Below are 26,329 nucleotides of genomic sequence, written 5' to 3'. Positions count from 1 at the left end.
TTTTTCAGAGTAACTTAACGAGAATTAACTGATCAGGAGCTTTGTTTTACTGGCTGCTTGCTTCTTAGGTCAGCAGCTTAGAAATTACACTTTTAGTAGGTCGTCAATAATGGCAGCCTACATGACCCTTCTTGTCCACTGTGGTGTGTAAAACACAAGTATGTACAGAAATAAAAATCCTTTGGCAAGTAAAAAAAAAAAAAACAAAAAAAACAGAAAACAGTAACGCATATACATTTACATCTTAACCACTTGCCTACTGGGCACTTTTATCCCCTTCCTGCCAAGGCCAATTTTCAGCTTTCAATCCTGTCACACTTTGAATGACAATTTCACTGTCATGCAGCACAGTACCCATATGGCATTTTCAGCACACAAACAGAGCTTTCTTTAGGTGGTATTTAACCAGTTTCCGACCAGCCGTTATACTGCAGCAGGTTGGCTCCCTTGCGCGGGTCCAGCGCACTCCATGTCCACCGGCCACCAGCGAAAGTGGGGAAAAAGGCAGAACAGGGATCTGCCTTTGTAAACAAGGCAGATCCCTGTTCTGACAGGGGAGGAGAGAGCGATCAGCTACTCCTAGTGATCAGGAACAGCGATCTCTCTTCTCCCAGTCAGTCCGTCCCCCATACAGTTAGAAACGAGGGAACCCCTTCCCTGCCAGTACCATTTATACAGTGATCTGTGCATTTTTATAGCACTGATCACTGCATTGGTGTCACTGATCACCAAAAAGTGTCACTTAAGGTCAGTGATTTGTCCGCTGCAATGTCGCAGTCCTGAAAAAAAAAACAAACAAAAAACAAAAAACAAAAAAAAAACGCAGATCGCCGCCATTACTAGTAAAAACAAAATTTTTTTTAATTCTAAATCTAGATCCTAAATCTTTCCCCTATTTTGTAAACGCTATAACTTTTGTGCAAACCAATCAATATACACTTATTGCGATTTTTACCAAAATATGTAGCAGAATATATATTGGCCTAAACTGATGAATACATTTTTTTAAATATTTTTTTGGATATGTAATATAGCAGAAAGTAAAATAGTTTTTTTTTCAAAATTGTCGCTCTTTGTTTATAGCGCTAAAAATAAAAACCGCATTGGGGATCAAATACCACCAAAAGAAAGCTCTATTCATGGGGAAAAAAGGACATAAATTTTGTTTGGATACAGCATCGCACGACCGCGCAATTGTCAGTTAAAGCAACGCAGTGCTGTGTTGCAAAAAATGGCTTGGATATTAAGGGGGTAAACCCTTCCGGGGCTGAAGTGGTTAATCACCACTTTTTTTTTTTTTTTTCATTTTAGCAGAAAAAAAGTTTTTGTTTTTTTTCAAACTGGTAATTTTTCTTTTTCATTGATGTGCGCTGATGAGGCTGCACTGATGGGCACTAATAGGCGGCACTGATTATCAGTGCAAATGTCCCATTTTACACTAGCCGGTTACTGCTGCATTTACATCATGATGAGCTATAATTGGACACAGCTGATCACATGGTAAGGAGTAGCTGTGATTGGCTTTTTACCCTGATCTGTGATCAGCTGTGTCCAAAGTACACAGATCACAGAGCGCACGACCACAGCAGAGCGTCAACTGACGCCCTCCCAGAGCTGGCCGAACGCGCTGTAGCCATCATTTTGCTATAGCGCAGTCGGCAAGTGGTTAACTGTGCATTAGGTCTTTGCTCGGCTTTTACCTTTTTAACTTGTTACATTATTTTTTTTTTTAAATCGAAAGCCAAGAAAAGAAAACTTAAATAGTAACTTACAGGTGGAGACAGTTCTAGAAGATCTTGAATCCTAGTCAGAATGTCTTCTACAAATGTATTCATGTGCTTACTAAGAAAATAAACATATGGACAAATAGCATGTTTACACCATTTAAAATATCTAAAACTTTAAAAATATAAGTGCAGCATAATACATTTAGTTAAAGATGCATTTCACATTAATATCTTTTAAAACATTTTTCCAGTAACAGTGGAAATAGCTTTGAATTATGATGAAGTTATTAATCATATCGTTAACACTCAGCTAACACTTAATTTGATCTAGTGACAAGCTAGTGGGGGTTTTGTGTTTAAACATAAGGGGGTTATTGCAGCACAACAATGAGAATGAGCGCTTACTTATTGAACAGTTGTACTTACTGAAGTGATTTCACAAAACGTGAAAAAAGGTAAGATGTTCTACTGCGAACTTTAGGGCTAGAATGGCGTAAGCCTCTATGATCCAGAAATGCCATCTGAAATTAGAGAAGATAAATAGACCGTGTCACTTACTGATAGAGAACAGAGCCAGAACACTACCTAAACGTTTTTGATCTAGAATAAACCATACAGTAGTGGGTTTCTTGCACTTTGCTTTTAATACACTAATATATAAATAAAACCTAAAGCTCCCCCAACTACTTTTATCCCAAATGTTGACAAAAAACATAAAAACACGTTTGGTGGCGACTGCCAAACCAAAGTATGCATGGTACTTTAAAACATTAAAACTTCTTTCAAAGTATACGTATAGTCCAAATTTGTTTTGTTTTAAAGTAGGGAAGGGATAATTCAGTCAATTAATTTTTTTCAGGGAGAGAGGAGACGTCTCTAAAAAGTAAGGGGAAATCTTTTCCTAGCTGTCATTGTACCAGGAGTCCTCAAGTGAAGTTGTACTTTTTACCTTAAAGTGGATGTAAACACACAAATCCTCCTACATAAGTTTCACACCTATATCTACTGTCTTCAGCTTTACATACTGTTTAGAAAGTGTACGTCCCATTAGACTTTTCTAAATCTTCCTGATTCACCTGTGGGCGTGGAGACTTGTCATACACTGTAAGACAGCTGCTTGGAGGAAAGGCACAAGCCCCACTCCACATAGGCAAAGACTTGCAGAGCTGTTCTGTAAATAGGCCAGCTTTCTGCTTATATACCGCACACTGTCATATGACGTCCTTGTCTTTGTGCTGGGATTTATGAATGATGCCTGCAGCTACAGGCATCATTCAGATATCATTGGCAGGCAGCAATTCTGTGCACGGTAAGAACGATCATAGCAGCAGTACCGTCGCTTGATCATCCTTATAGGATACTGGAGGGGACGTTCCCTCCCCCCCCCCCCCCATCTCCTGCCGCCATCCGGTGCTTCTCCGGGCTCTCCCGTGCCATCGGGGGCCCGGAGAAAGAATTGGACGCTGCCGGATGACGACCATAGGGTTTTCCGGTGACCAGATGGTCACCAGTCATCTCCATGACCGTCGGAGGCCCAGGCGTGACGTTGTAAACAAAGCCGCGATCGCGGCTGTCAGCATGAGATCGAAAAAAAAAAATTCACCGATCTCATGCTTTACAGCCTGGAGGAGAGATGCGGGGCCTTATCGACCCTGCATCTCTCCATAAAGAGGACCTGTCACAATAGATTCCTATTACAAGGGATGCTTACATTCCTTGTAATAGGAATAAAAGTGCTAAAAAAAAATTAAATGTAAAAAAAAAAAAAACAAAAAAAATAAGTGTAAAAATGCCCCTGTCCCCGGTAGCACGTGCTCAGCCTATGGAGATTTTTAAGTCCCGAAGTATGGCGCCATTCCATGAGTGTGCGCAATTTTGAAGCGTGACATGTTGGGTATCTGTTTACGCGGCGTAACATTATCTTTCACAAAAAAAACAAAAAAAAAAAAACTTTCAACTTTCCGGTTTTATTTTTTAATTCATGAAACTGTTTTTTTCCCCAAAAAAAAGACATTTGAAAAATTATTGCGCAAATACCGTGCGAGATAAAAAGTTGCAATGACCGCCATTTTATTCCCTAGGTTGTCTGCTAAAAAAAAAAAAAAAAAAAAAAAAAAAACATAAATGTTGGGAATTCTGAGTAATTTTCTAGCAAAAAAAAAAAAATGATTTTTACATGTAGGAGAGGAGTGCCAGTATAGGCCCGGTATTGAAGTGGTTATAAGCACCCACCCTGACAAAATTCAGCCTGGTTTTATCACAGTTGACAGAGAACTTGTCAGAAGTTATCATGCTGATAACAGAAGAACAGAGCAGGAGAAAGCCAGGGAACTTAGGGCTTTGGAGAGAGATAACTTGACACAGATAAGTTTGCAAATATATGTGCCCAGCTCGAATTTACATCCACTTTAAGTTCTGGGGACTATACAAATTGAGTTTTAACCCATTTTCTGGAAGGGTAACAAGTCAACGAAACAGGGTGAATCTCCCCAGCAGGACACCAATTAAAACCTGTTAGGAGTTCTGATCCTTCCATACTATCCAAAGCAAAAATAAAGCATTGGTTTTATGTACACACACAAAAAAAAAAAAAAAAAAACACTTCACACAGGCACGCTAGGTGCAGTGGAATTAGCCAGCATCATTCAACCCTTTCATCAGAGCCCAGGTCACCATGGACCTGCCCAGTCTGTGGTAGGACAGTGAAAGAATTAGCTGCACAGTAAAGAGCTCATCTCTGTCACTCTTTCGCTACCTATCAGCAGGGCCATCTTTGATATTGATTGGGCCCTGGGCAAACATTTTTTCGGCGTCCCCCTCCCCCCCCCCTCCATTCTGAGACATAAAAAAAAATAGCAGGTGGTCTTAAAATCAGTTTACTGCAGAAGATCACAAAGCGATTGCAATTGGTTGCCAGTGGTTACAGCCTTTCCTTACCGCTCACTGGCTGGTTGCTAAAGGTTACAACACATAATTTCTGCTTGCCGATTGGTTGCTAGAGATTACAGCAGACTACTACTCTTCACCAATTGGCTGCTACAGGTTAATGCACATCATTACCACTCACTGAGCACTGGAGTAATTCCAAATAATTGAGCAAGTAAAGCGGCACATTAATACACATACTACAGGAAAGGGTCGGAGACTGCGGGCATGCTACGGGAGACGGTCGGAGACTGCGGGCATGCTACGGGAGACGGTCGGAGACTGCGGGCATGCTACGGGAGACGGTCGGAGACTGCGGGCATGCTACGGGAGACGGTCGGAGACTGCGGGCATGCTACGGGAGACGGTCGGAGACTGCGGGCATGCTACGGGAGACGGTCGGAGACTGCGGGCATGCTACGGGAGACGGTCGGAGACTGCGGGCATGCTACGGGAGACGGTCGGAGACTGCGGGCATGCTACGGGAGACGGTCGGAGACTGCGGGCATGCTACGGGAGACGGTCGGAGACTGCGGGCATGCTACGGGAGACGGTCGGAGACTGCGGGCATGCTACGGGAGACGGTCGGAGACTGCGGGCATGCTACGGGAGACGGTCGGAGACTGCGGGCATGCTACGGGAGACGGTCGGAGACTGCGGGCATGCTACGGGAGACGGTCGGAGACTGCGGGCATGCTACGGGAGACGGTCGGAGACTGCGGGCATGCTACGGGAGACGGTCGGAGACTGCGGGCATGCTACGGGAGACGGTCGGAGACTGCGGGCATGCTACGGGAGACGATCGGAGACTGCGGGCATGCTACGGGAGACGATCGGAGACTGCGGGCATGCTACGGGAGACGATCGGAGACTGCGGGCATGCTACGGGAGACGATCGGAGACTGCGGGCATGCTACGGGAGACGATCGGAGACTGCGGGCATGCTACGGGAGACGATCGGAGACTGCGGGCATGCTACGGGAGACGATCGGAGACCGCGGGCATGCTACGGGAGACGATCGGAGACCGCGGGCATGCTACGGGAGACGATCGGAGACCGCGGGCATGCTACGGGAGACGATCGGAGACTGCGGGCATGCTACGGGAGACGATCGGAGACCGCGGGCATGCTACGGGAGACGATCGGAGACCGCGGGCTCAGTTTCAGCATTCAGGCATTTTATGGGTGTAAGGACATACCCGGCCATCTGAGCAAACTGCATACAGCCAGAGATTTGGGGGCGGGGCTTCCACTCTGCTCTTCCACTACAACTGCTCCCCCCTGAACATACAGGCATGGGGCAGGGTTAGAGCATCAGTGGAGCTCCTGGCCCCGCCCCCGGATCTCTGTATTCCCCAGCCAGTAAAGAGGGACGGAGCCAGGAGCTTCACTGACGCTCCCTCTCCAGCCGATGTGTTCCGAGCATACAGGCTGCATGGGGTGGGGTCAGAGCATCAGTGCAGCTACCACCCCTGCCCCCTCTCTGCTGGCTAGCTCAGGAATACAGCCTCCCATGTCCTCTGTGTGCTCTGCAAAGCAGTCATTGGGGCCCCAATTCTCGGGTAGCCTGGGCTCAATGCTTTGGGCCCCCCCAACAAAGATTGGGCCCTGGGCAGGTGCCCCGTTTGCCCTGTGTTAAAGATGGCCCTGCCTATCAGCATGAACTGATTGGCTCCATGCACTGCTGCTTCCTCTAACATCTCAGCCCTGCTATACAGGGACTGCAAGAGGCTACCAAGAGGTTACCAAGTCAAATTCGCCTATTTACAGTGCTTGAATTGAAAAAAGCAAAAAACAAACATACATTTAAAAGCAGAGTTAAAATCATTAATGCTTTACGTTTCCAACGGTCCCTCACCGGCATCTTCTCCTGCATGCCAGTTTTCAGCCATCTTCATTGGCTGGCATGGGAGGATGCGACTTCTGCGTATGTGCAGGAGCTAGTCATTCTGGCACCCAGGGATCAGGATGGCCGCTGTACTTCAGTTTATATTCCGGTGGATCGGGGCAGTAAGGTGTAGTTTATTGCAGAAGAGACACTGTATGTCTCTTCTGCAAAGGAAAGCCTGTCTGCTCACAGTAACGGCAGAACTAAAATTACAGAGCTACATGTATTTGTCTTTAATATCCGCCTAGAGTTAAGCATTAATCTAAGTTGAACTCCCACCCAGGTGTTTATTAACTGCTCTTTCTGGGTGTATGTCAACATTTACAACCTCAGTGCTGTATCTACACAGTAACTTTCCATAAACCTTAAAATGGCCATAGTCCTATTCCTACTATTAATTACAGCCCTATTCAAAACTATGGGTTTGCAGACAACTCTGAAGAAAATTTCAGGCAGAAGGGTATTAACACTGGAGAATGGTGCCACCATCTAGAAATGGTAAGTACCACTTCTAGGGGATTTATCTTAGACAGGGTTAAGGAGCTAGGGACTGTGGGCTTGTTCTTGTTTTTTCAATACTCAGTTGTTAGGTTAAGTACACATACTTGTGCAACAAAAAACAAACACTTACCAAAATATTAGGAATGTGTATGGGTTCAACTGTGAAAAACTTTTCATATCTAACCACAGTTTCAAAAAATTCTAATGTAACAGATGCGTGATGGTAGGCACTCACACCCGAGGTAACAAGCTGGAAAAGAGAAAAAAAAAAAAAAAAAAATTTACAAACAGCACTTTACATAAACATAAAACCATCAACTTTAGGCCCTATTGCAGAGAAGCTTAAAGTCCACTCTGCCCAGGTCCCTCATTGCTTCCAGTTCCATGCTGGGGAACACTAATCCAGTATTACAATGATGCCTTGGGAGCACTGGTCCCCTACCATCCCCCTGTGAGGATGTTGCCCTCTTCTTTCTCCTGAGAGGACCCCCCAAAAAGGAACCTTCCAGCAAGTATACAGAAAAGAAGACTAGGGCCAGTGATGTCACGTGTTCATCACTGACCAAAATGTCTTCAGCACAGACATACAATCAATTTGGACGAAAGCCAATTAACATGCAGGGCAGAAAGTAAGAGCACAAGAGGAGATACACTTAAACATAAAATGTAGATGATGAATGTGTTGCGTATAAACTTAGTACTTTTGCCCTTGCAGCACAAAGGTCCTAACTATAGTGTTAAAGTTTCCTCTCACTTCTGGTTTTGGCTATGGGGACGGGAGGAAGGAGAAAGTGGAGGGCTATAAAAAACAAAAACTAACAGGGGTTAGTTCTATTTTGATGTTCAAGCAGCAACTGTGTTATCAGTTTACATAGTTATACAAAGGTTTGCCAACAGGTGCCAAGTCAGTTTCCCCTCCATTATGGGAAAAAAAAAAAAAATGTATATATTTTTATTATTTTACACACACACACACTTACAGTTCTCATCATGTCCTGCAATGCACTTGCTTTAGTAGCGTCTCCACAAAAATGAGCTCCATGAGATGCAGGGATAGCTTCACCCAACATATACAGCAACCGAATAGCAACCTCTACTTCCATAAATGGGGCAGTCTGCCAGTTTCTTCAAAGGAACAAAAAGACAAAATGAGAACAAACGAGGCACGGATCCCTTAAACACAATACTGTGGCTGCTAAAAAAAAAAAAAAAATGCAACTAGTTTTTATTTTAAGTACATGCTAAATTGATTGCCTTTCTGCAGAGCAATATAAAAATAGACAAGTCTAAAATTCAGTAGCCAGACTGAAATCTAGGGGCCGGCAGAATGTGAACATCAGGTGGAGGCCCTTTCACTGAACTCCAAGGAAAACATTTGAAGAACCAGTAGTATTTCTGGGTACACTAGACTTTAAAAAATCCTAAACAGGTTTAATGGAATCTAGCATATGTAAGTTGAATTAAGGTAACAGCAATGTTGCACTGTCTCTTTATAAGGGCTTATTTTCTCATTAGTTAGCAGTAGCTTCTTAGCAACAGGGAAACATGGCTATATGGGGTTTAATTATGGTCACTGCAGCATCTTCAAAAATCCAATCAGGACTTCAGATTTTTTTGTTTTTTAATTGCTTACACATAATGCACAAAACATTTTATGGTTATGCTGGAACTACAGCCAAGGAGTAAATTGCAAAAGTCACTTACTGTAGTGTACTATTGAAAACTCTGCGAACAGAGGCCAACAGTAGTTCTGGTGACACTTGTGCAAGACGGTCCAACAGCAATTTCAGCTGCTTTCTGTATTCAACAAACATAGCTTCATCTTCACCCTGTTTTTGAAAACGGCATTTGTTTGTTATAACAAGCAAACAGATGACAAAATTACCTCCTCCCTCTAAGTCATATTGCAAGCACTGCAAGCATGTGAAGCCCACAAGCATTGATTTCCGGGATGCGATGAATGCTGTTCATTCACAGCTTGTTCACACGCATGATCATTGTTTCCGCACTGAATCTTGGGAAGCCTGACACTAAGCTCCCAGGAGACAGTGCGGCACCGGGGAAAGGCAATAAACACGCCTACTCCCATGGGAGGAGAGACAGGAAGTGCCACAATAAAAGTACAATATAAAAGGTAATTACAGCGATAAAAAAAAAAATTTCGTGCGGCATTTGAACATCTATACAATTAACTGAAGGGGGTAAGATTACGTTAAAAATTTGAGCGGAACCCCGCTTTAAAATCCATTTTAAACTTAGTTTGTCATTGTCCTGAAATTCTGACGAAGGCCATTATGATGAGATGCTTAGATTACCACTCTTCCCCATTGTAAGTTCTGCAGCTTCCCTTATTGTCTTCCTTCCTCTAGCCTGCTGACTGGATGATAAACATTGCCACACTGGTAAAGTCCTCTGCTCCTGTAAAATGTCTAAACACCCCTTTTAGCCTCAGGGACAGTTCCTGGAGCAAATGCTGACCACAGCTGCTGTTAGTTGCCCTCCTTTATTTACCGCTCCCTGCTTTACTCAATGTGTTCCCTTAGTGCTCAACATTATCAAAGCTTACAATCTAGAGTCACGCAGTTAGTCAGTCATGTCACTAGTGCTTTGCCATGTGATATTATGGACCTACACCATGCAGCTCTTCTGCACTGTGGATGCCATAGCTGGACTAAAGGCGTTTTTACCCCACCCATCTTTGCCTGGGGTTCCAATTTACAGCATCTCTGTACTTTACATAACATTTGTGTAGTACCAAAAGGATTCAAGAATGAAGTCAAAATGTTTAATAGAGAACAGTTTGAAAGATACATCATTTTATCATGGGTCCAGATCTACGGTAAAAAATTTGTTCATATAGTACCAAACTGATATGGGTGCATAATGCACTCAATAGGGGTGTGTGGTTTAGCGATACCTCTGGAACCCTGACTGCAACTATTTACTAAAACTTTACTGGTACCAAGTAAATCAATTAAAAAAAACAAAAAAACAAACACACACACACACACCTTTAAACAGGAATAAGTCAGTAACCAAAAATTGTGCATTATGTGTAATTTGTAAGGCTAGTGCTCTAGTGACCCACATTCATGTCCACGAAACAGAGGATTCCAAAAGCGTGGAAAATGGCAAATCTCAGCTGTGACGAAGTAAAATGTCAGGGCACATGGTACACTGGTAAATTTAAAAAACTGACGGCGATGCTAAAAGACGCATGTGGCGACCCTGACCGGATCACTTTTTATTTACACAACTATTCGTGCATTTCCTAGAATTGTAAGCCAATGCAGCAAATTAATGTACCCACAGTGAAAAATGGATCCATCCCCCATCTGCCCCCCCGCTCTTACTCCACTTTTTCATTTCTCTTTTATGACCCTCTCTACCTTGAGGTTGGGTAAACACTGGTGCGAATTGGATGCTGCTAGAGATATATATACATATACACACACACACACACACACACACACACACACACAGTACATATTTGGACACGGGCACAATTTTAGTTGTTTTCAGGTATTTATCAAAACATATTCAAGCTAGTTATATAATGGATATGGGCGGAAAGTGCTCACTTTCAGGTTTAATTTGAGGGTATGTACATCCAAATCTGAAAAACGACTTAGGAATTGCAGCTCTTGAGAATAGCCACACCCCCTTTTTCAAGGGACCAAAAGTAAATTGGACAATTGATTCAAAATCGGTTTCATGGCCAGGCGTGGGCTACTCCGTTATTTCTTACATTCTGAGGAAAGAAGAACGCGCTGGTGAGCTCAGAAACATAAAAAGGCCTGGATATCCACGGAAGACAACAGTGATGGATGATCGCAGGATCCGCTCTATGGTAAAGAAAGACCCATTCACAACATGCAGACAAGTGAAGGACACTCTCCAGGAAGTGGGCGTATCATTGTCAAAGTCTACAATCAAGGGAAGACTTCACGAGAACAAATACAGAGGGTTCACCACAAGGTGCAAACCATTCATAAGCCTGAAGAATAGAAAAGCCAGACTAGACTTTGCCAAAACACATCTTAAAAAAACCAGACCAGTTCTGAAAAAGCATTCTTTGGACAGATGACAGCAAGATTAATCTGTACCAGAGTGACCTGAAGAAAGAAAAAAAAAAAAAAAGTGTGGAGGAGGCTTGGAACAGCTCATGATCCAAAGCACACGACATCTGTAAAAAATGGTGGAGGCAGTGTGATGGCATGCATGGCTTCCAGTGGCACTGGGTCATTAGCGTTTGATACGACAGTGAATTCTGCATGTTTAGCGATATACTGTCAGTCCAGATTCAGCCAAAATGCAGCAAAGTTAATTGGACAGCGCTTCACAGTACAGATGGACAATGATCCAAACAAACACACTGCAAAAGCAACCCAGGAGCTTTTGAAGGAAAAGTGGAATATTCTGCAATGGCCGAGCCAATCACCTGTCCTCAACCCAATTGAGCATGCATTTCACTTGAAGGCAAAACTAAAAGGCAGAAAGACCTGCAAACAAAGAACAAATGAAGACAGCTGCAGTTAGAGCCTGGAAGAGCATCAGAAAGGAAGAAACCTTGTCTTTGGCAATGTCCATGGGTTCCAGACCTCAGGCAGTCAGTGCCAGTAAAGGATTCTCAACAAAATATTAAAAATGTACATTTTTTATGATTATATTTATTTGTCCAATTAAATTTGAGCCCCAGAAAATGGGGGGTGGGGGGGAAACGGTGTATAAAAATGGTTGCATTTACTAAAATTTGTACTTGATATATATGTACAACCCCTTGAATTAAAGCTGAAAGTCTGCTCTTGAAAGTAACTTGGATGGTTTCATTTCATTTTGATTCTGGTTGCATACAGAGCCAAAAGTATGAAAATTGTCCCTGTGTCCAAATATATATTATATAGCGGGTAAAATAAGTATTGAACACGTCACCATTTTTTTTAGGTAAATATATTTCAAAAGGTGCCATTGACATGAAAGTTTCACTACGCCAGTAACAAAACCCATGCAATCCATACATACAAAGAAACCAAAACAAATAGGTTCAAAAATAAAGTTGTGTAATAAAATGGAATGACACAGGGAAAAAGTATTGAACGCGCTAACTGAAATTTATTTAATACTTCATAAAAAGTCATTTTGTTGGGAATGACAGCTTCAAGCCTCCTGTATGGAGAAACTAGTCGCATGTATTGCTCAGGTGGGATTTTGGCCCTATTCTTTCACACAGTCTTCAAATCTTGAAGGTTCTGTGGGCGGTGGAACTCCGATCTTTAGTCCTTTCCATAGCTTTTCTGTTGGATTCAAGTCAGGTGATTGGCTGCACCATTCTAGCAGATTTTAATTTATTTTAAACCAATTGAGAGTTTCCTTGGCTTTGTGTTTGGGGTCATTGCTTTGCTGAAATGTCCACCCTCATTTCATCTTCATCATCCTGGTAGATGGTAGCAGATTTTTATCAAGAATGTCTTGGTACGTTTCCATTCAGCCTTCCCTTCAATGATATGAAGTTTACCTGGAAAACAGCCCCCCACCATTATGTTCCCACCTCCAAACTTCACTGTTGGTATGGTGTTTTTGGGGTGATGTGCAGTACCATTTGACCTCCAAACATTGTGTGCATTATGGCATCCAAACAGTTAAATTTTGATCTCATCTGACCAGTATTTCACAGGCTTGTCTAAATGTTGTGGGGCAAACTTTAAAACGAGCTTCAACAAAATGCTTTTTCTTCAACAGTGGAGACATGGAGTCTTGCACGGTGAGCGTGGCAAATAGGCCATGGCAATTGTGTGCATTACTTGTTTTCTTTGAAACAATCGTACCTTCTAATTCCAAGTCTTTCTGAAGCTCTCCACAAGTGGTCCTTCGCTCTTGGCACCTGCTTGTGTCTGGTTTATGGTCTTTAAGGTCTTGAAAGCTCTTTGATTTTACCCATCATGAGATGTTTGTGCGACACCTTGGTAATGAGACTTTTTATAGGACATCAGTTGAGACTGAATCAGCTGATATTAATTTGCACTGACAAGGGGTAGGATTGCTTTCTAATTACTGATAGATTTCAGCTGGTGTCTTGGCTTTCCATGCCCTTTTGCACCTCCTTTTCTTCATGTGTCCAATACTTTTTCCCTGTGTCATTTCATTACACATAACTTAATTTCTGAACGTATTTGTTTTGGTTTCTTTGTATGTATGGATAGCATGGCTTGTTACTGAGATGTGCTGAAAATTTCATGTCCACAGCACCTTTAGAAATATATTTACCTAGAAAAATGGTGATATGTGTTCGAAAAAAAAAATGTATAAATATAAATATATATATATATATATATATATATATATATATATATATATATATATATATATATATATATACATATATACATACATACATACCATACACACACACACATACATACGTAGATTAAAACTATATATGCAATAGCGGATGTATAAAGTATGTCAATTTTATGAGGTCTGCTGATCATCATATTTTTGGGAAAAAGGGCACCAATGTAAATGAAAAACAGGGCTAGAAGGCTTCTGTTTAATATCAGAAAAGCTTAGGTTTCAACAATGTCAAACTTGCCTCGTTATCAAAGTTATATTCGTCATCATAAGTTAATTTCTTCATTACTGCCAACATTACGGCCTACAAGAGAGACGATCATCATTAGACAAGAAATTTTAAATACAGACAGACTCTAGTCAAAATTAGAGGCCAGCTAGTTTTCTCTGGCATGCAGATGATGTTTAGCCCAGATGCACTGCGTAACCAAATACCAGCGCATTTTTTTTTGTTCTACTGGCGCAGTGACCATAATGCACAGTAGTGCGATTCTGGTTCCACTCCTATTTAAATAAAATCTCTTCATGCAAATAAAAAAGGTATAATTTAAGATCTCGGATTCACTTTTGATGAAATTGTTCCAAAGTTAAACAAAACTGGTAGAGATTAAAGGTTCAAGGACCATCCCATTTTGTATATTTTATAGACAAACAGTAGGGTATTCTATAAATACCTGATGTGGTAACAGCAAAGAGGTATTTGTACCATAAATGTTATTTTACTTATCTGGTACACTAAAAATTTAGATCTTATGAAATATTTGGATGTATTATTAGTACATTGGAAAAATATCTGTTGTAGAATATATCAAGTTTTCCTGAAGGAATGAGGACCACTCACCTCCACATTAGCTTTCTGTTGATCAGTGAGCATAACCAACTGCAAAATCAAAATATTCATTACAATAATGGAAATTCACAACTTAAAATCACTTAACATTATACATGTTTACTCCAATTTGGCTATGCCTACTTTAGAGTACGGCTAACACGCGATTTGTATATTATGGGAAGTCATACACACAGGCCGTTTCTTCCACCAAGTAGCTGCTGGATCAAAAACACTTTTCTGTCCAACATTTTTTGAGGTTAGGGGGTCATGTGGATGCAATTTCTGTCTAGGCAAGAGATAAATTTCAAGGCACTGAGATAATACTAGATAGATCATGGCTTATGCTGTACATAGTTTACTGAAAACATCACAGCAACCCTGCTTCAGTACTCTTTAAAAAGCTCCCCGGTGATTAATTTTATATTTATATTAGACTACATTTACAACTATATTTAGGCAGGTTTTTGTTAAATCTTTAAAAAAAAAAAAAAAAAATGTACCTGATCTCAGAAGCAGGCAGGGGCCCATCTCTGCTGTGGGCATCTGAAGCCCACTTGTGTCTATTTCCGGGATTTGGTGCAGCTGGCTACCCAGCATGCATCTCCCAATACAACACTGAGCCCCTTTGTTATGGCAACCAACCTGCCAATCACATTCCAACCTGGAAAATGGCACCTACCTCCGCTTAGCATGTCATTTCTGGTTTTGAAACAACGCAATGCTAGAAGTGGAGAACACCCATTGACTCCTGGGATTACACTGGTATCCCAGAAGCCAATGGGAAAGAGGAAAGGATGTACCTTGCCATGGCGAGGATGGACGGAAGTGAAACAATTTTACCTTACAAAAGGTACAACATTAAAAAATAAATAAAAAGGCATTGGGAACAAATTGAGCCACAGATGTAAATTAGGGTGGAACTCCGCTTTAATGGCAGGAATTATGCAAATACCAAAATGCCTTGATGGGTAAATGTCAGTCTGAGCAAGTGGGTGTTCAGAGGCAGCCTGCAAATACAAACAGACTGCTCCAGGTAACATCCACATGCGATGCTGCGCCTCCATGATTGAAAGAACTAAAATTCAAAAGAGACAGTGAGGATATGGAAGAAAGATGATGCTAAATATCCCACAGCCAGGAAATGAAATGGGCACATGCTGACTTGCTGCAGCTTCAGATGCACACAGTGAGAAGCTTATAGTGTGCGGTGAAATTGGAGAAAGCCATTTCAATACAGGAGAGGAGCTTGAAGGTAAGGCTGGAGTTTAACATTAAGGCCACATTCCCACCTGTGCAGAAAAAATAAAAATTAAACACATTTGTCGCACAACAGCATAGGGCAGCCCATTCAGTTGAATGGGCTGCCCTATGCATCACAAACATGCCAAAGTATCTGGTGCACATTTTTTTTTTTTTTTGCACTGAGCCTTGTGCATTTTTCTGCCAACTACATTTCGGGTGCCATTAAGAATTCATAGCACCTCAAAAAATGTGCATTTCTGCGCATTCCCAGAATGCCAGGGTGTGACTGGGGTCTAAGAAAATACTAACGGCTTTCTCCTAATGGTAGTGTGGCGGTGTCAAATTCACGTGAAAATGTATATATTTCAGCATCAGCTTGCAAGTTTTGTAAACATTTTTTTTTTTCCCCTAGCAAAGCACAGCTGCAGTGCATCCAAAAAGTAGTCACAGCAGGTTAACTTATTTCACATTGTTATGTTACAGCCTTATTCCAAAATGGATTAAATTCATTTTCCTCAAAATTCTACAAATAATACCCCATAATGACAACGTGAAAAGTTTGAAATCTTTGCAAATTTATTTAAAAAACTCAATACTCTGTTGAAGCATCGTTGGCACCAATTACAGCCTCAAGTCTTTTTGCATATGATGCTAGAAGCTTGGTACACCTATGTTTGGGCAGTATCTCCCATTCTTCTTTGCATGACCTCTCAAGCTTCATCAGGTTGGATGGAGAGTGTCGGGGCACAGCCATTTTCAGATCTCTTCAGAGATGTTCAAAATCGGTTCATGTCTGGGTTCTGGCTGGGCCACTCAAGGACAATCAGTTATGTTATCTTGACCGTGTGCTTAGGGTCGTTGTCCTGTTGGAAGATGAACCTTCGCCCCAGAGCGCTCTGGAGCAGGTTTTTATCAAGGATGTCTCCATACACTGCTGCATTCATCTTTCCCTTTATCCGGACTAGTGTTGCAGTTCCTGCTCCTGAAAAACATCCCCACAGCATGATGCTGCCACCACCATGCTTCACTGTTAGGGATGTATTGTCCAGGTGATGAGCAGTGCCAGGTTTCCTCCAGACATGACACTTGCCATTCAGGCCAAGTTCAATCTTTTTTTCATTAAACTAGAGAATTTTGTTTCTCATGGTCAGAGCCCTTTTTGCCTTTTGGCAAACTCCAGATGGGCCGTCGTGTGCCTTTTACTGAGGAGTGGCTTCCGTTTTGCCACTCTACCATACAGGCCTGACTGGTGGAGTGCTGCAGAGATGGTTGTTCTTCTCGAAGGTTCTCCTCTCGCCACAGAAACACTGGAGCTCTGTAAGAGTGACTGACAGACTCACCCGGGACAGAGGCTATTGAAGGGGACTGAACGCTAGCCTCTTGCCAACAGATTATGGGCCCTGGCATTTGGGGGAATGGTGCTCTCTGTGAGCTGTATGCCTGGGGACCCTGGGGTTGGTGTTACTTTGGATTCAGCTCCATGTCCCCCCAAAACACACAGACTCTGGGGACCCTGTATTTGCCATAGTAGCAACAGTGACTGAGTCATACTGTTGGGACTCATACTGTGAGAAGATGCTAATGTCATCAACTCCACTCACCTGTCTGATGTCAGCTATAACGTGTTTAATGTAAATGAGCTTAGTCTGGCTTACCACAGGTTCTAAGGGTATTCAACTCATTGTTGTTTGTTCTAATTAACCCTGTGTTGATGTTTATGGTAATGTGTGTTGAATAGTCAATGAGCTAGGAGACGTAGGCACTTAGTCTGGGTAAAAGGATTAGTTAATTAGCTCATGTTAATTAGGTTAGGTTTTAGTCATTCTGCTGTGTACATATTTGTGCGAGATCTCAAATAAAGAGACAGTTCATGTTAGCATCGAAGCAAGTGTCGCCTTGTTTTGTGCTTGGAAGCATTTGGAATATCTGATATCTGAGTCCAGACTGAGAGGAAGTGGTATACTGACGGAAGCACTCAAGCGGAGTGTGGGACGTTCCGTGACAGTTCTTGGTCACCTCCCTAAGGCCCTTCTCCCCCAATCGCTCATTTTGACCGGGCGGCCTGCTCTAGGAAGAGTCCTGGTGGTTCCAAACTTCTTCCATTTACAGATGGAGGCCACTGTGCTCATTGAGACCTTCAATGCTGCAGAAATTTTTCTGTACCCTTTCCCAGATCTGTGCCTCAATACAACCCTGTCTCGGAGGTCTACAGACAATTCCTTGGACTTCATGGCTTGGTTTGTGCTCTGACATGCACTGTTAACTGTGGGACCTTATATAGACAGGTGTGTGCGCCTTTCCAAATTATGTCCAATCAACTGAATTTACCACAGGTGGACTCCAATCAAGTTGTAGAAACATCTCATCTCCTGAGCTCAATTTTGACTATCATGGCAAAGGCTGTGAATACTTCTGTACATGTGATTTTGTTTTTTTTTTTTATTTTTAATAAAATTTGAAAAGATTTCAAACAAACTTTTCTCACTTTGTCATTATGGAGTATTGTTTGTAAAATTTTGAGGAAAATAATGAATTTAATGCATTTTAGAATAAGGCTGTAACATAACAAAATGTGGGAAAAAGTGAAGCGCTGTGAATACTTTCCGGATGCACTGTACATTTAAAAAGGAGACTGGTACTCCACCTGGTTGAATACAGAGTGACTTACCAGTAGCCAATTCCAAGAGTCTTCCAGGACCGCACAATAGGCATCTCATGTAATGGGAAACACATCACCAAAAAACGTTTAAAAAGGAAGCCTTGCTGCTGAACTGGTTAGTAGTGAACAAGAACCAAAAGAACAGAACAAAATGAAAAAAGGATATAAACACAAGGAGGGAATGCTGCTGTCCTGGAGGACTGTCGGAAATAGAGTTCAATTCTGAATTTCCCAAATCCACTTCTAGGACAGCATGAGAGGATTAACAAGTACTTATCAGAGTAGTGAGACAAAAAGCATGGAAAGCTCCCCTCCCACAGGCTGATCATGAGTGTTACAGATAGTCAATCCAGGTAAATGAACCTCTCAACAGATTCATATATAAAAAGGCTGGAGACCTAAACTGCAAAGAAAAGTCTATGCCAGATCACAGAAAACCTAGTACAAAATACTATTTGCCTCTGGTTAACTTAATACAAAAGTTACATCAGCTACATAGTTACATAGGTGAGGTCGAAAAAAAAAAAAAAAAGACAAGTCCATCAAGTCCAACCTACGTGTTTGATTATATGTCAGCATTACATTGTATATCCCTGGATGTTGCGGTCGTTCAGGTGCTTATCTAATCATCATTTGAAACTATCAATGCTCCCCGCTGAAATCACTGCCTGTGGAAGGGAATTTCACATCCTTGCCGCTCTTACAGTAAAGAACCCTCTATGCAGTTTAAGGTTAAACCTCTTTTCTTCTAATTTTAGTGAGTGGCCACGCATCTCATTAAACGCCCTTCCATGAAAAAGTTTTATCCCTATTGTGGGGTCAGCAGTATGGTATTTGTAAATTAAAATCATATCCCCTCTCAAGTGTCTCTTCTGCAGAGAGAATAAGTTCCGTGCTCACAACCTTTCTTCATAACCAATATCCTCCAGATCCTTTATTAGCTTTGTTGCCCCTTCTTTGTACTCTTCATTTCCAGTACATCCTTCCTGAGGACTGGTGCCCAGAACTGGACAGCATACTCCAGGTGAGGCCAGACCAGAGTCTTGTAGAGTGGGAGAATTAACGTTTTATCTCTGGAGTTAATCCCCTTTTAAATGAATGCCTATTATGAATATTCTGTTTGCTTTGTTAGCAGAAGCTCAGCATTGCATGCCATTGCTGAGCCTTTCATCTACTAGGACCCCCAGGTCCTTTTCCATCCTAGATTCTGCCAGAGGTTCAACCCCTCGTGAGTAGATTGCATTCATATTTTTGCAACCCAAATGCATTATTTTACATTAACCCTCATTTGCCATGTAGTTGCCCACCCTATTAATTTGTTCAGATCTTCTTGCAAGGTTTCCACATCCTGCGCAGAATTTATTGCCCTGCTTAGCTTTGTATCATCCACAAATACAGAGATTGAACTGAACTGTTTACCCCATCCTCCAGGTCGTTAATGAAATTAAAACAGGCTTGGTCCCAGCACAGAACCCTGGGGGACCCCTCTTCCCACCGCTCAGTCTGACTCAACAATGAAAATAATAACTAAGGCCACACAGAAGCTACCAATAGCCAGTGCAAGTCAATTTAAAGGGGTAATTAAGGAATTAGAGAAGCAGTCCCCTATTTGGATCTGTTATTAAAGCAGTAGTTTAACCACTTTGTGCCTGCGCTATAGCCGAAAGACTGCTACAGCGCAGATGCAAATTGCCGAGAGGGGGTCCCTGGACGTCCTCCTGTTTACTTCTGTGATGCGCGCTCCCGCGGGCGCGCATCGGGGAAATTCTGTGCTGGCCTTGTCCCTTGGACACAGCCAGTCACAGATCGCTGTGAATGGCCAATCACAGCGTGACCAGAGCTTCCATTGAGAGATGATCTCATATGTAAACCCTCCTCACACAGAGACAGCGTACGCCTGCAGCGGTGAGTGTCAGGAAAAAAAAAAAAAAAATGGAAAAGTGATCACAGTACCTGTCAGTGCCACCTGTCCCCAGTGCCACGTATTAGTGCCACCTGTCGTCAGTGTCATTGTCCTGGTGTTCCAGGGCCTTAAAAAGTGTAATAGGTAGTCAACAAGTTAGATGTGTAATTTATGCTCCTTGAACACCTGATGGTGCTACCTGCATGTTGGGCCTCTCTATGTGGCTAGGCTGTGAAAAAGTCCCACACATGTGGTAATACTCAGGAGTAGCAGAATGTATTTTGGGGTGTCATTTGTGGTATACACATGCCACGTGAGAGAAATAACCTATTACAATGACAATTTTGTGGGGGAAAAAAAAAAAAGATGTTCATTTTGCAAAGGATCGTGGTAAAAAAATGACATCAAAAACCTCACCATACATCTTACTAAATACCTTGGAATGTCTACTTTCAAAAAAAGGGGTCATTTGGGGGGTATTTGTACTTTCCTGGCTTGTTCGGGTCGCAAGAAATGATAGGCCACAGTACATCAGGTGTGATCAATTTTTTATGATTTGCACCATAGCGTGTAGACTCTCTAACTTTCACACAGACCAAATAATATCCACTAATTTGGGTTATTTCTACCAAAGATATGTAGCAGTATAAATTGTGGCCAAAATTTATGAAGAAAAATTAATAATTTGCAAAATTTTATCACAGAAACTAAGAAAAATGTGGGTTTTTTTCAAAATTTTCAGTCTTTTTTCATTTATAGCACAAAAAATAAAAAACCCAGAGGTGATTAAATACCACCAAAAGAAAGCTCTATTTGTATGAAAAAAAGGACAAAAAATGCATTTGGGTACAGTATTACATGACTGAGTAATTGTCAAAGTGTGAGAGCACTGAAAGCTGAAAATTGGTCTGGTCAGGAGGGGGGTTTAAGTGCCCAGTTGTCAAGTGGTTAATACTACTGAAGGAAAAAAAAAAAACAAAAAAAAAAAAAACACAACTTTCCCCTGCAAAAATAGCAGCATAATACTAGCACATTACGAAACACTTACCTTTGAATGAAGCCCTCCAGTGGCTCACTGCCTCTGCTGAGAGGGCTTCCATCTTCTCCCGGGTTTTCGGACCCTGGCTGTGAGTGGCCAGAGCTGTGATGATGTCACTTCTGTGCATGTGCGTGGGAGCCCTTTGTTACGGCACTGTGCTCTTCAGAGCGTATTCACTGGTCACATCACCGGCTGCATCTAATGTTATTCAGTACTCGTTTAGGAGACATTAAATTTATCTACAGGTAAGCCTCATTATAGGCTTACCTGTAGGAAAAAATAAATAAATCACAGAGCGGACTTTACCACTGCTTTAAACACAGCATGAGCCTGCATATGCGAGATAAATATCCTGCATACTTAATAAAGTTAACCTCTCATGAAGTCTTGAGCACAAGTTGAAATTGCATCGCCTCATCAAAACATGAATGTGCAGACTACTGGCTACACACAGACAGTTCTGTTATGAGACCTGTACTGAATTGGTAATACAGTATCAGAACATTGAAAGGGCATGCATAAAGATTTACAGCCTGAGTAAACAAACCGACACCTATATTAACTGGCTTCACCACTGAACAACACACATGCTGTAGTGTAAGATACTACATAAATGCCCCAATCCTCTTCAGCAACATAGGGTATATGTTGTAGGGCAGAGGTCGTCAACCCTCTGGCCACGGCCCAAAGCAGGGTCGTACCGCCTCTATAGCCGGGCCACATAGAAGACTATCAGTGGTGCAACTGCCCGAGCAGAGAGATGACATCTCTCTGCGCTACGCACAGGCACGCCGCTGTCCCGCCCTAACATATGGGGCTGCAAGGCTACGCTACACAGAGGCGCGGCCGGCCGATGAAAGAGAGGGGGAGAGAGAGAGAGAGAATGAACTCATCTCTCTCCGCCCATCCTCACTCAATACTTTCCCGCAGTCTCTAACGGCTCCCCCCCTCACTTTCCCGTGCTGAGACCGTAAGTACAGTGTACTCTGCACTGCTAATATTTCTATACTAGGACTTTTATAATAAAACCAATTAGTGACAATCTGTTATGCTTTGATGACAGGCCGCAGCAGTGGCAATCTACATCTGGTGACAGGCTGCAGCAGTGGCAATCCACATCTGGTGACAGGCTTTGCTAACTAGCCAAAATGAGTAAAAAACAAACGTCACTGGAGAGTTTCTTTGAGAAGGGGGAAAGACCCAACAATGAGACAACAGAAGACTCTTCTAAGACTGCAAACAAAAAGAAATCTGCATTTAAAAAGAAAATACCAAAAAGGGTCCTATTTAAATTTACGGGTTCATTGCATCAGGCGATTCACATTCTCCAAACCCGCTTTGTATAATATGTGGGGAGTGGCTATCCAATGAAGCCATGAAACCTTCAAAACTGCTTCGTCACATGGAGACCAAAGACCCTTCATTAAAAGACAAGCCTGTTGAGTTTTTCAAAGAAAAAAAAAAAAAAAAAACGTGAACACGAAGGACAGAAGCAATTATTGAAGACCACCTCTTCGATAAATGCGTCTGCATTGAGAACCTCATTCTTAGTGGCTAACCGTATTGCTAAATCTAAGAAACTCTTTACAAAATCGGCGAACAGTTGATCCTTCCTGCTGCAAAGGACATTTGCCGTGGAATTTTTGGAGAGGTTGCGGTTGAAAAGGTGGCACGTGTTCCTCTTTCAGCTAGCACTGTAGCTAGACGCATTAATGAAATCGCAGAGGATATTGAAGCACATGTGATAGAGAGAATTAAGGAGTCACCATGGTATGCCATACAGGTTGACAAGTCTACTGATGTTGACAAGGCAACAATGCTTGTTTTTGTGCGATATGTTTTCCAGGAGGATGTCCATGAGGATATGCTATGTGCACTCTTGCCAACCAACACCACAGCTGCAGAATTGTTCAAGTCTTTAAATGATTATATGTCAGGAAAACTAAATTGGTCATTTTGTGTTGGTATATGCACGGACGGAGCTGCTGCCATGACTGGACGGCTTTCTGGTTGTACTACTCGGGTCAAGGAGGTTGCTTCCGAATGCGAGTCTACGCATTGTGTCCTCCATAGGGGAATGCTGGCTAGCCTAAAAAATGTCATCTGAACGTTTTGCAGGCTGTGATTAAAATGATTAATCATATTAAAGTCCATGCCATTAACTCACATCTGCTCGAACAGCCCTGTGAGGAGATGGATGCAGAGCACACACACATCTTCTCTTATACACAGAAGTGAGATGGCTTTCTAAAGGTAGATCACTGAGCAGAGGGTTTGAGTTACGAGAGCCGCTCCAAAGATCTTTCTGAAAAACAGTCACCACTTGCAGCACATTTCAGTGTCACAGAATGGGACACAAAACTTGCTTACTTGTGTGACATATTTAACCTGCTCGACAAACTCAATCTGTCACTTCATGGGAGAATGACAACTGTGTTCATATCGGCAGACAAAGCGGTTGCATTCAAAGCCAAACTGGAATTATGAGGGCAACGAGTGAACAATGGGATTGTTGACATGTTTCCAAAATTATCAGGGCTTTTGAAAGACTGAGCCAGAACCTTCTTTCACCCAGCTGGTGCATGATCACCTCTCTCAGCTTTCAAAAGAATTTGAGCATTACTTCCCAACCTCAAAAGACCCCCAAACTGGGAAGGAATGGATCCGTGACCCATTTGTGAATAAGCCAGGTGAATCCACTCTGTTCATGCTAGAAGAGGATGAACTGCTTGAGATCACAAATGATGGTTGCCTTAAAAGTATGTTTGAGACGACTTCCAACCTCCATACGTTCTGGATTAAAATCAAGGCAGAATATCCTGCAATTTCCACAAAAGCACTGAAAAGCCTGCTGCCATTTCCAACTTCCTATCTTTGTGAAGCTGGGTTTTCTGCAGTGACAGCAACCAAAACGAGATTACGGAGTAGATTGGACATAAGTAACACACTTCGAGTGTTACTGTCTCCTATCACCCCAAGTTGGGACCGCCTAGTTGCAGTAAAACAAGCTCAGGGCTCCCAATGATTCTGCATTATGGTGAGTGGAACTATTTCATTTTATATTCCAATGTAATAGAAATAACTTGCTTCAGTCATCCTGACACCATAACACTGTCTAGTTGCAGGGAAACAAGCTCGGGGCTCCCACTGATTCTACATTACAGTGAGTTGAACTATATAATCATTGTATTATATTGTAATAATATAATATAATATAAATAATGCGCTTCAATCATCCTGATATTATGCTACCCCTGCTACCAAGCACTATGCTGTGGCCATCTAACAGCAATATTACAAAAAATTTTTGAAGCCCAAGATGAAAATACATTATCCTGTAGATTATAATTAGCTATATAAAAGTAGGCAGTGTATGAGATCCAGGATGCTACAAATGCTGATCACCATTAACCTACCCAGTGATATACAATATTTTGCATTCAGTCCCCTATCCAAATGTGGGGCAAACGCACACAAATATGTGGTGATGACACACTCAGCCTAACCCAGCAATCAGATTTTCTAGCAGGACACAATCTAGGTGCCAGCAGGCCAAGAGCAATCAACACTGTTAACTACACCATTAAAAAGTGGATCTAAAGCCTAAACATTTACCTTAATGCATTCCCTGCAATAAAGTAAAAAATGTTTAGGTAACATCACCCCCTTTAACCCCACCCCTCATTCTTACAGGAGTCCTCACTGGATCCAGCGCTGTGCTCATCTGTAGCAGACCTGGAGCATGTTGCACCCTAAATATAGGTGTAACATGCTCCAAAAGGTGAACTTAAAGTATCCTTTAGAACAAGTAAATATGATAGACTTTCCTATTTAGGTAAAAATGATAGCAGTATAAGGATTAAAAAAAAGTAAATGTTGATTCAGAGAGTGAAGTTCGGCTTTAAGGATTTAAAAAATGTTCAATAAGACCTAAGTTATATGGGTGCACTTCAGCATATACCTGTGTGAAGGCTGTGTATTGCCCGCACAGATTTTATGTACATCTGCATGCAGGTAGTCCAATTCATGTCAATTGGGACACAGAAGCAGTGTGGGTGCGCATCCCTTAACTCACATTGATTCGGGGACACACCAGCACCCGGAGATGTCAAATAGGGAGCAGCAGAAGTGCATCACATAAATTGGGACTACCTGCACGCAACACTTGTGCATCTCATGTGGGCATACACTTAACTTCAGCCCCGGAAGGTTTTACCCCCTTAATGACCAGGCCATTTTTTGCAATATGTGTACATCGGCAGACTGCTGCTCTGTCTCTGCGGGGAGCGATCGCGGGTGGCTGGCAGACATCGCGTCCGCTGGGCCTGACAATTTGCATAATAGGGCCGCCTTGCTGCAGTATATGTACGGCAGGTGGTCTGGAAGCTGGAAGTGGTTAAAGTGGAACTTCACGCTAAAGGGCAAGTACCCCTTTATGTCATCATCTCCCACCCCCCACCCCCCCAACCTTGGGCACATAAAACTTGTTCTCCGGGAGCAGATGCCTAGGCGATCTGAGAAGGAGTTCCTCCCCCACCCCACTTTCAGCACACAGCCTTCTGGGCCTCGTCACAGGTCACAGAAGGCTGCGGGACAATTCACATAGCGCAGTGCAGCTCATGTATGCGCACTGGTAAGCTGGCTGTGAAGCAGCAAGGAGTCACAGCCATCTTCCTACAGTTAACATGTCGGCGCAAGGGACACAAAGACCAGGCCTGAGTGAGGATGGTGCTGGGTACCCGGACAGGTAAAATGTCTATATAAAAAAAGAAAGAAGCAGCTACAGGATTTGAAACTGCTGACTTTTAAATTTTTTCTTTTTAGGGTGAAGATCTCCAAGTATGCCCATGAGAAAAGGTAAGACAGAAAAAGGTATTAAAACAAAATGCAGGTTTCCATGGGGGCACTCAAGAGGAAGAGCCAGGAGCACCACTGGGGGAGCCCAGAAGAGGATGATCGGGGCCCCTCCGTGCAAAACCCTTGCACAGAGGAGGTAAATAAAAAAAAAAAAAAATATATATATATATATATATATATATATATATATATATATATATATATATATATATACACACACACATACATACATACATACATATATATATATATATATATATATATATATATATATATATATATATATATATATAGACACACACACACACACACACACACACACACACACATACACAAAATATATATTTCTTTCTATAACACCGTGAACCTTTACAACCCCTTAAGGTCCTGAATTCTAGGTTCCAGAA

At 42.2% G+C, this 26,329-nt stretch overlaps 1 protein-coding gene across 1 annotated transcript in view; it reads right to left on the bottom strand.

The window, feature by feature from the left end:
* XPOT (exportin for tRNA) overlaps positions 1-26,329 on the bottom strand; it is a 105,062-nt gene that overhangs the window by 40,311 nt on the left and 38,422 nt on the right. The window contains exons 10-16 of the mRNA XM_073620136.1: positions 14,232-14,270; positions 13,632-13,694; positions 8,747-8,871; positions 8,023-8,167; positions 7,173-7,292; positions 2,154-2,248; positions 1,773-1,842 (exon numbers count right to left, since the gene is read on the bottom strand). Coding sequence (XP_073476237.1) covers positions 1,773-1,842; positions 2,154-2,248; positions 7,173-7,292; positions 8,023-8,167; positions 8,747-8,871; positions 13,632-13,694; positions 14,232-14,270 — 657 coding nt within the window. The remainder of the gene's footprint in view (positions 1-1,772; positions 1,843-2,153; positions 2,249-7,172; positions 7,293-8,022; positions 8,168-8,746; positions 8,872-13,631; positions 13,695-14,231; positions 14,271-26,329) is intronic.

This window comes from Aquarana catesbeiana, linkage group LG03 (genome assembly GCF_042186555.1).
Source record: "Aquarana catesbeiana isolate 2022-GZ linkage group LG03, ASM4218655v1, whole genome shotgun sequence".
Lineage (NCBI taxonomy): Eukaryota > Metazoa > Chordata > Amphibia > Anura > Ranidae > Aquarana > Aquarana catesbeiana.
The sequence above is the reverse complement of the archived record's forward strand: the minus strand, read 5'-3'. Positions and strand labels throughout refer to the sequence as shown.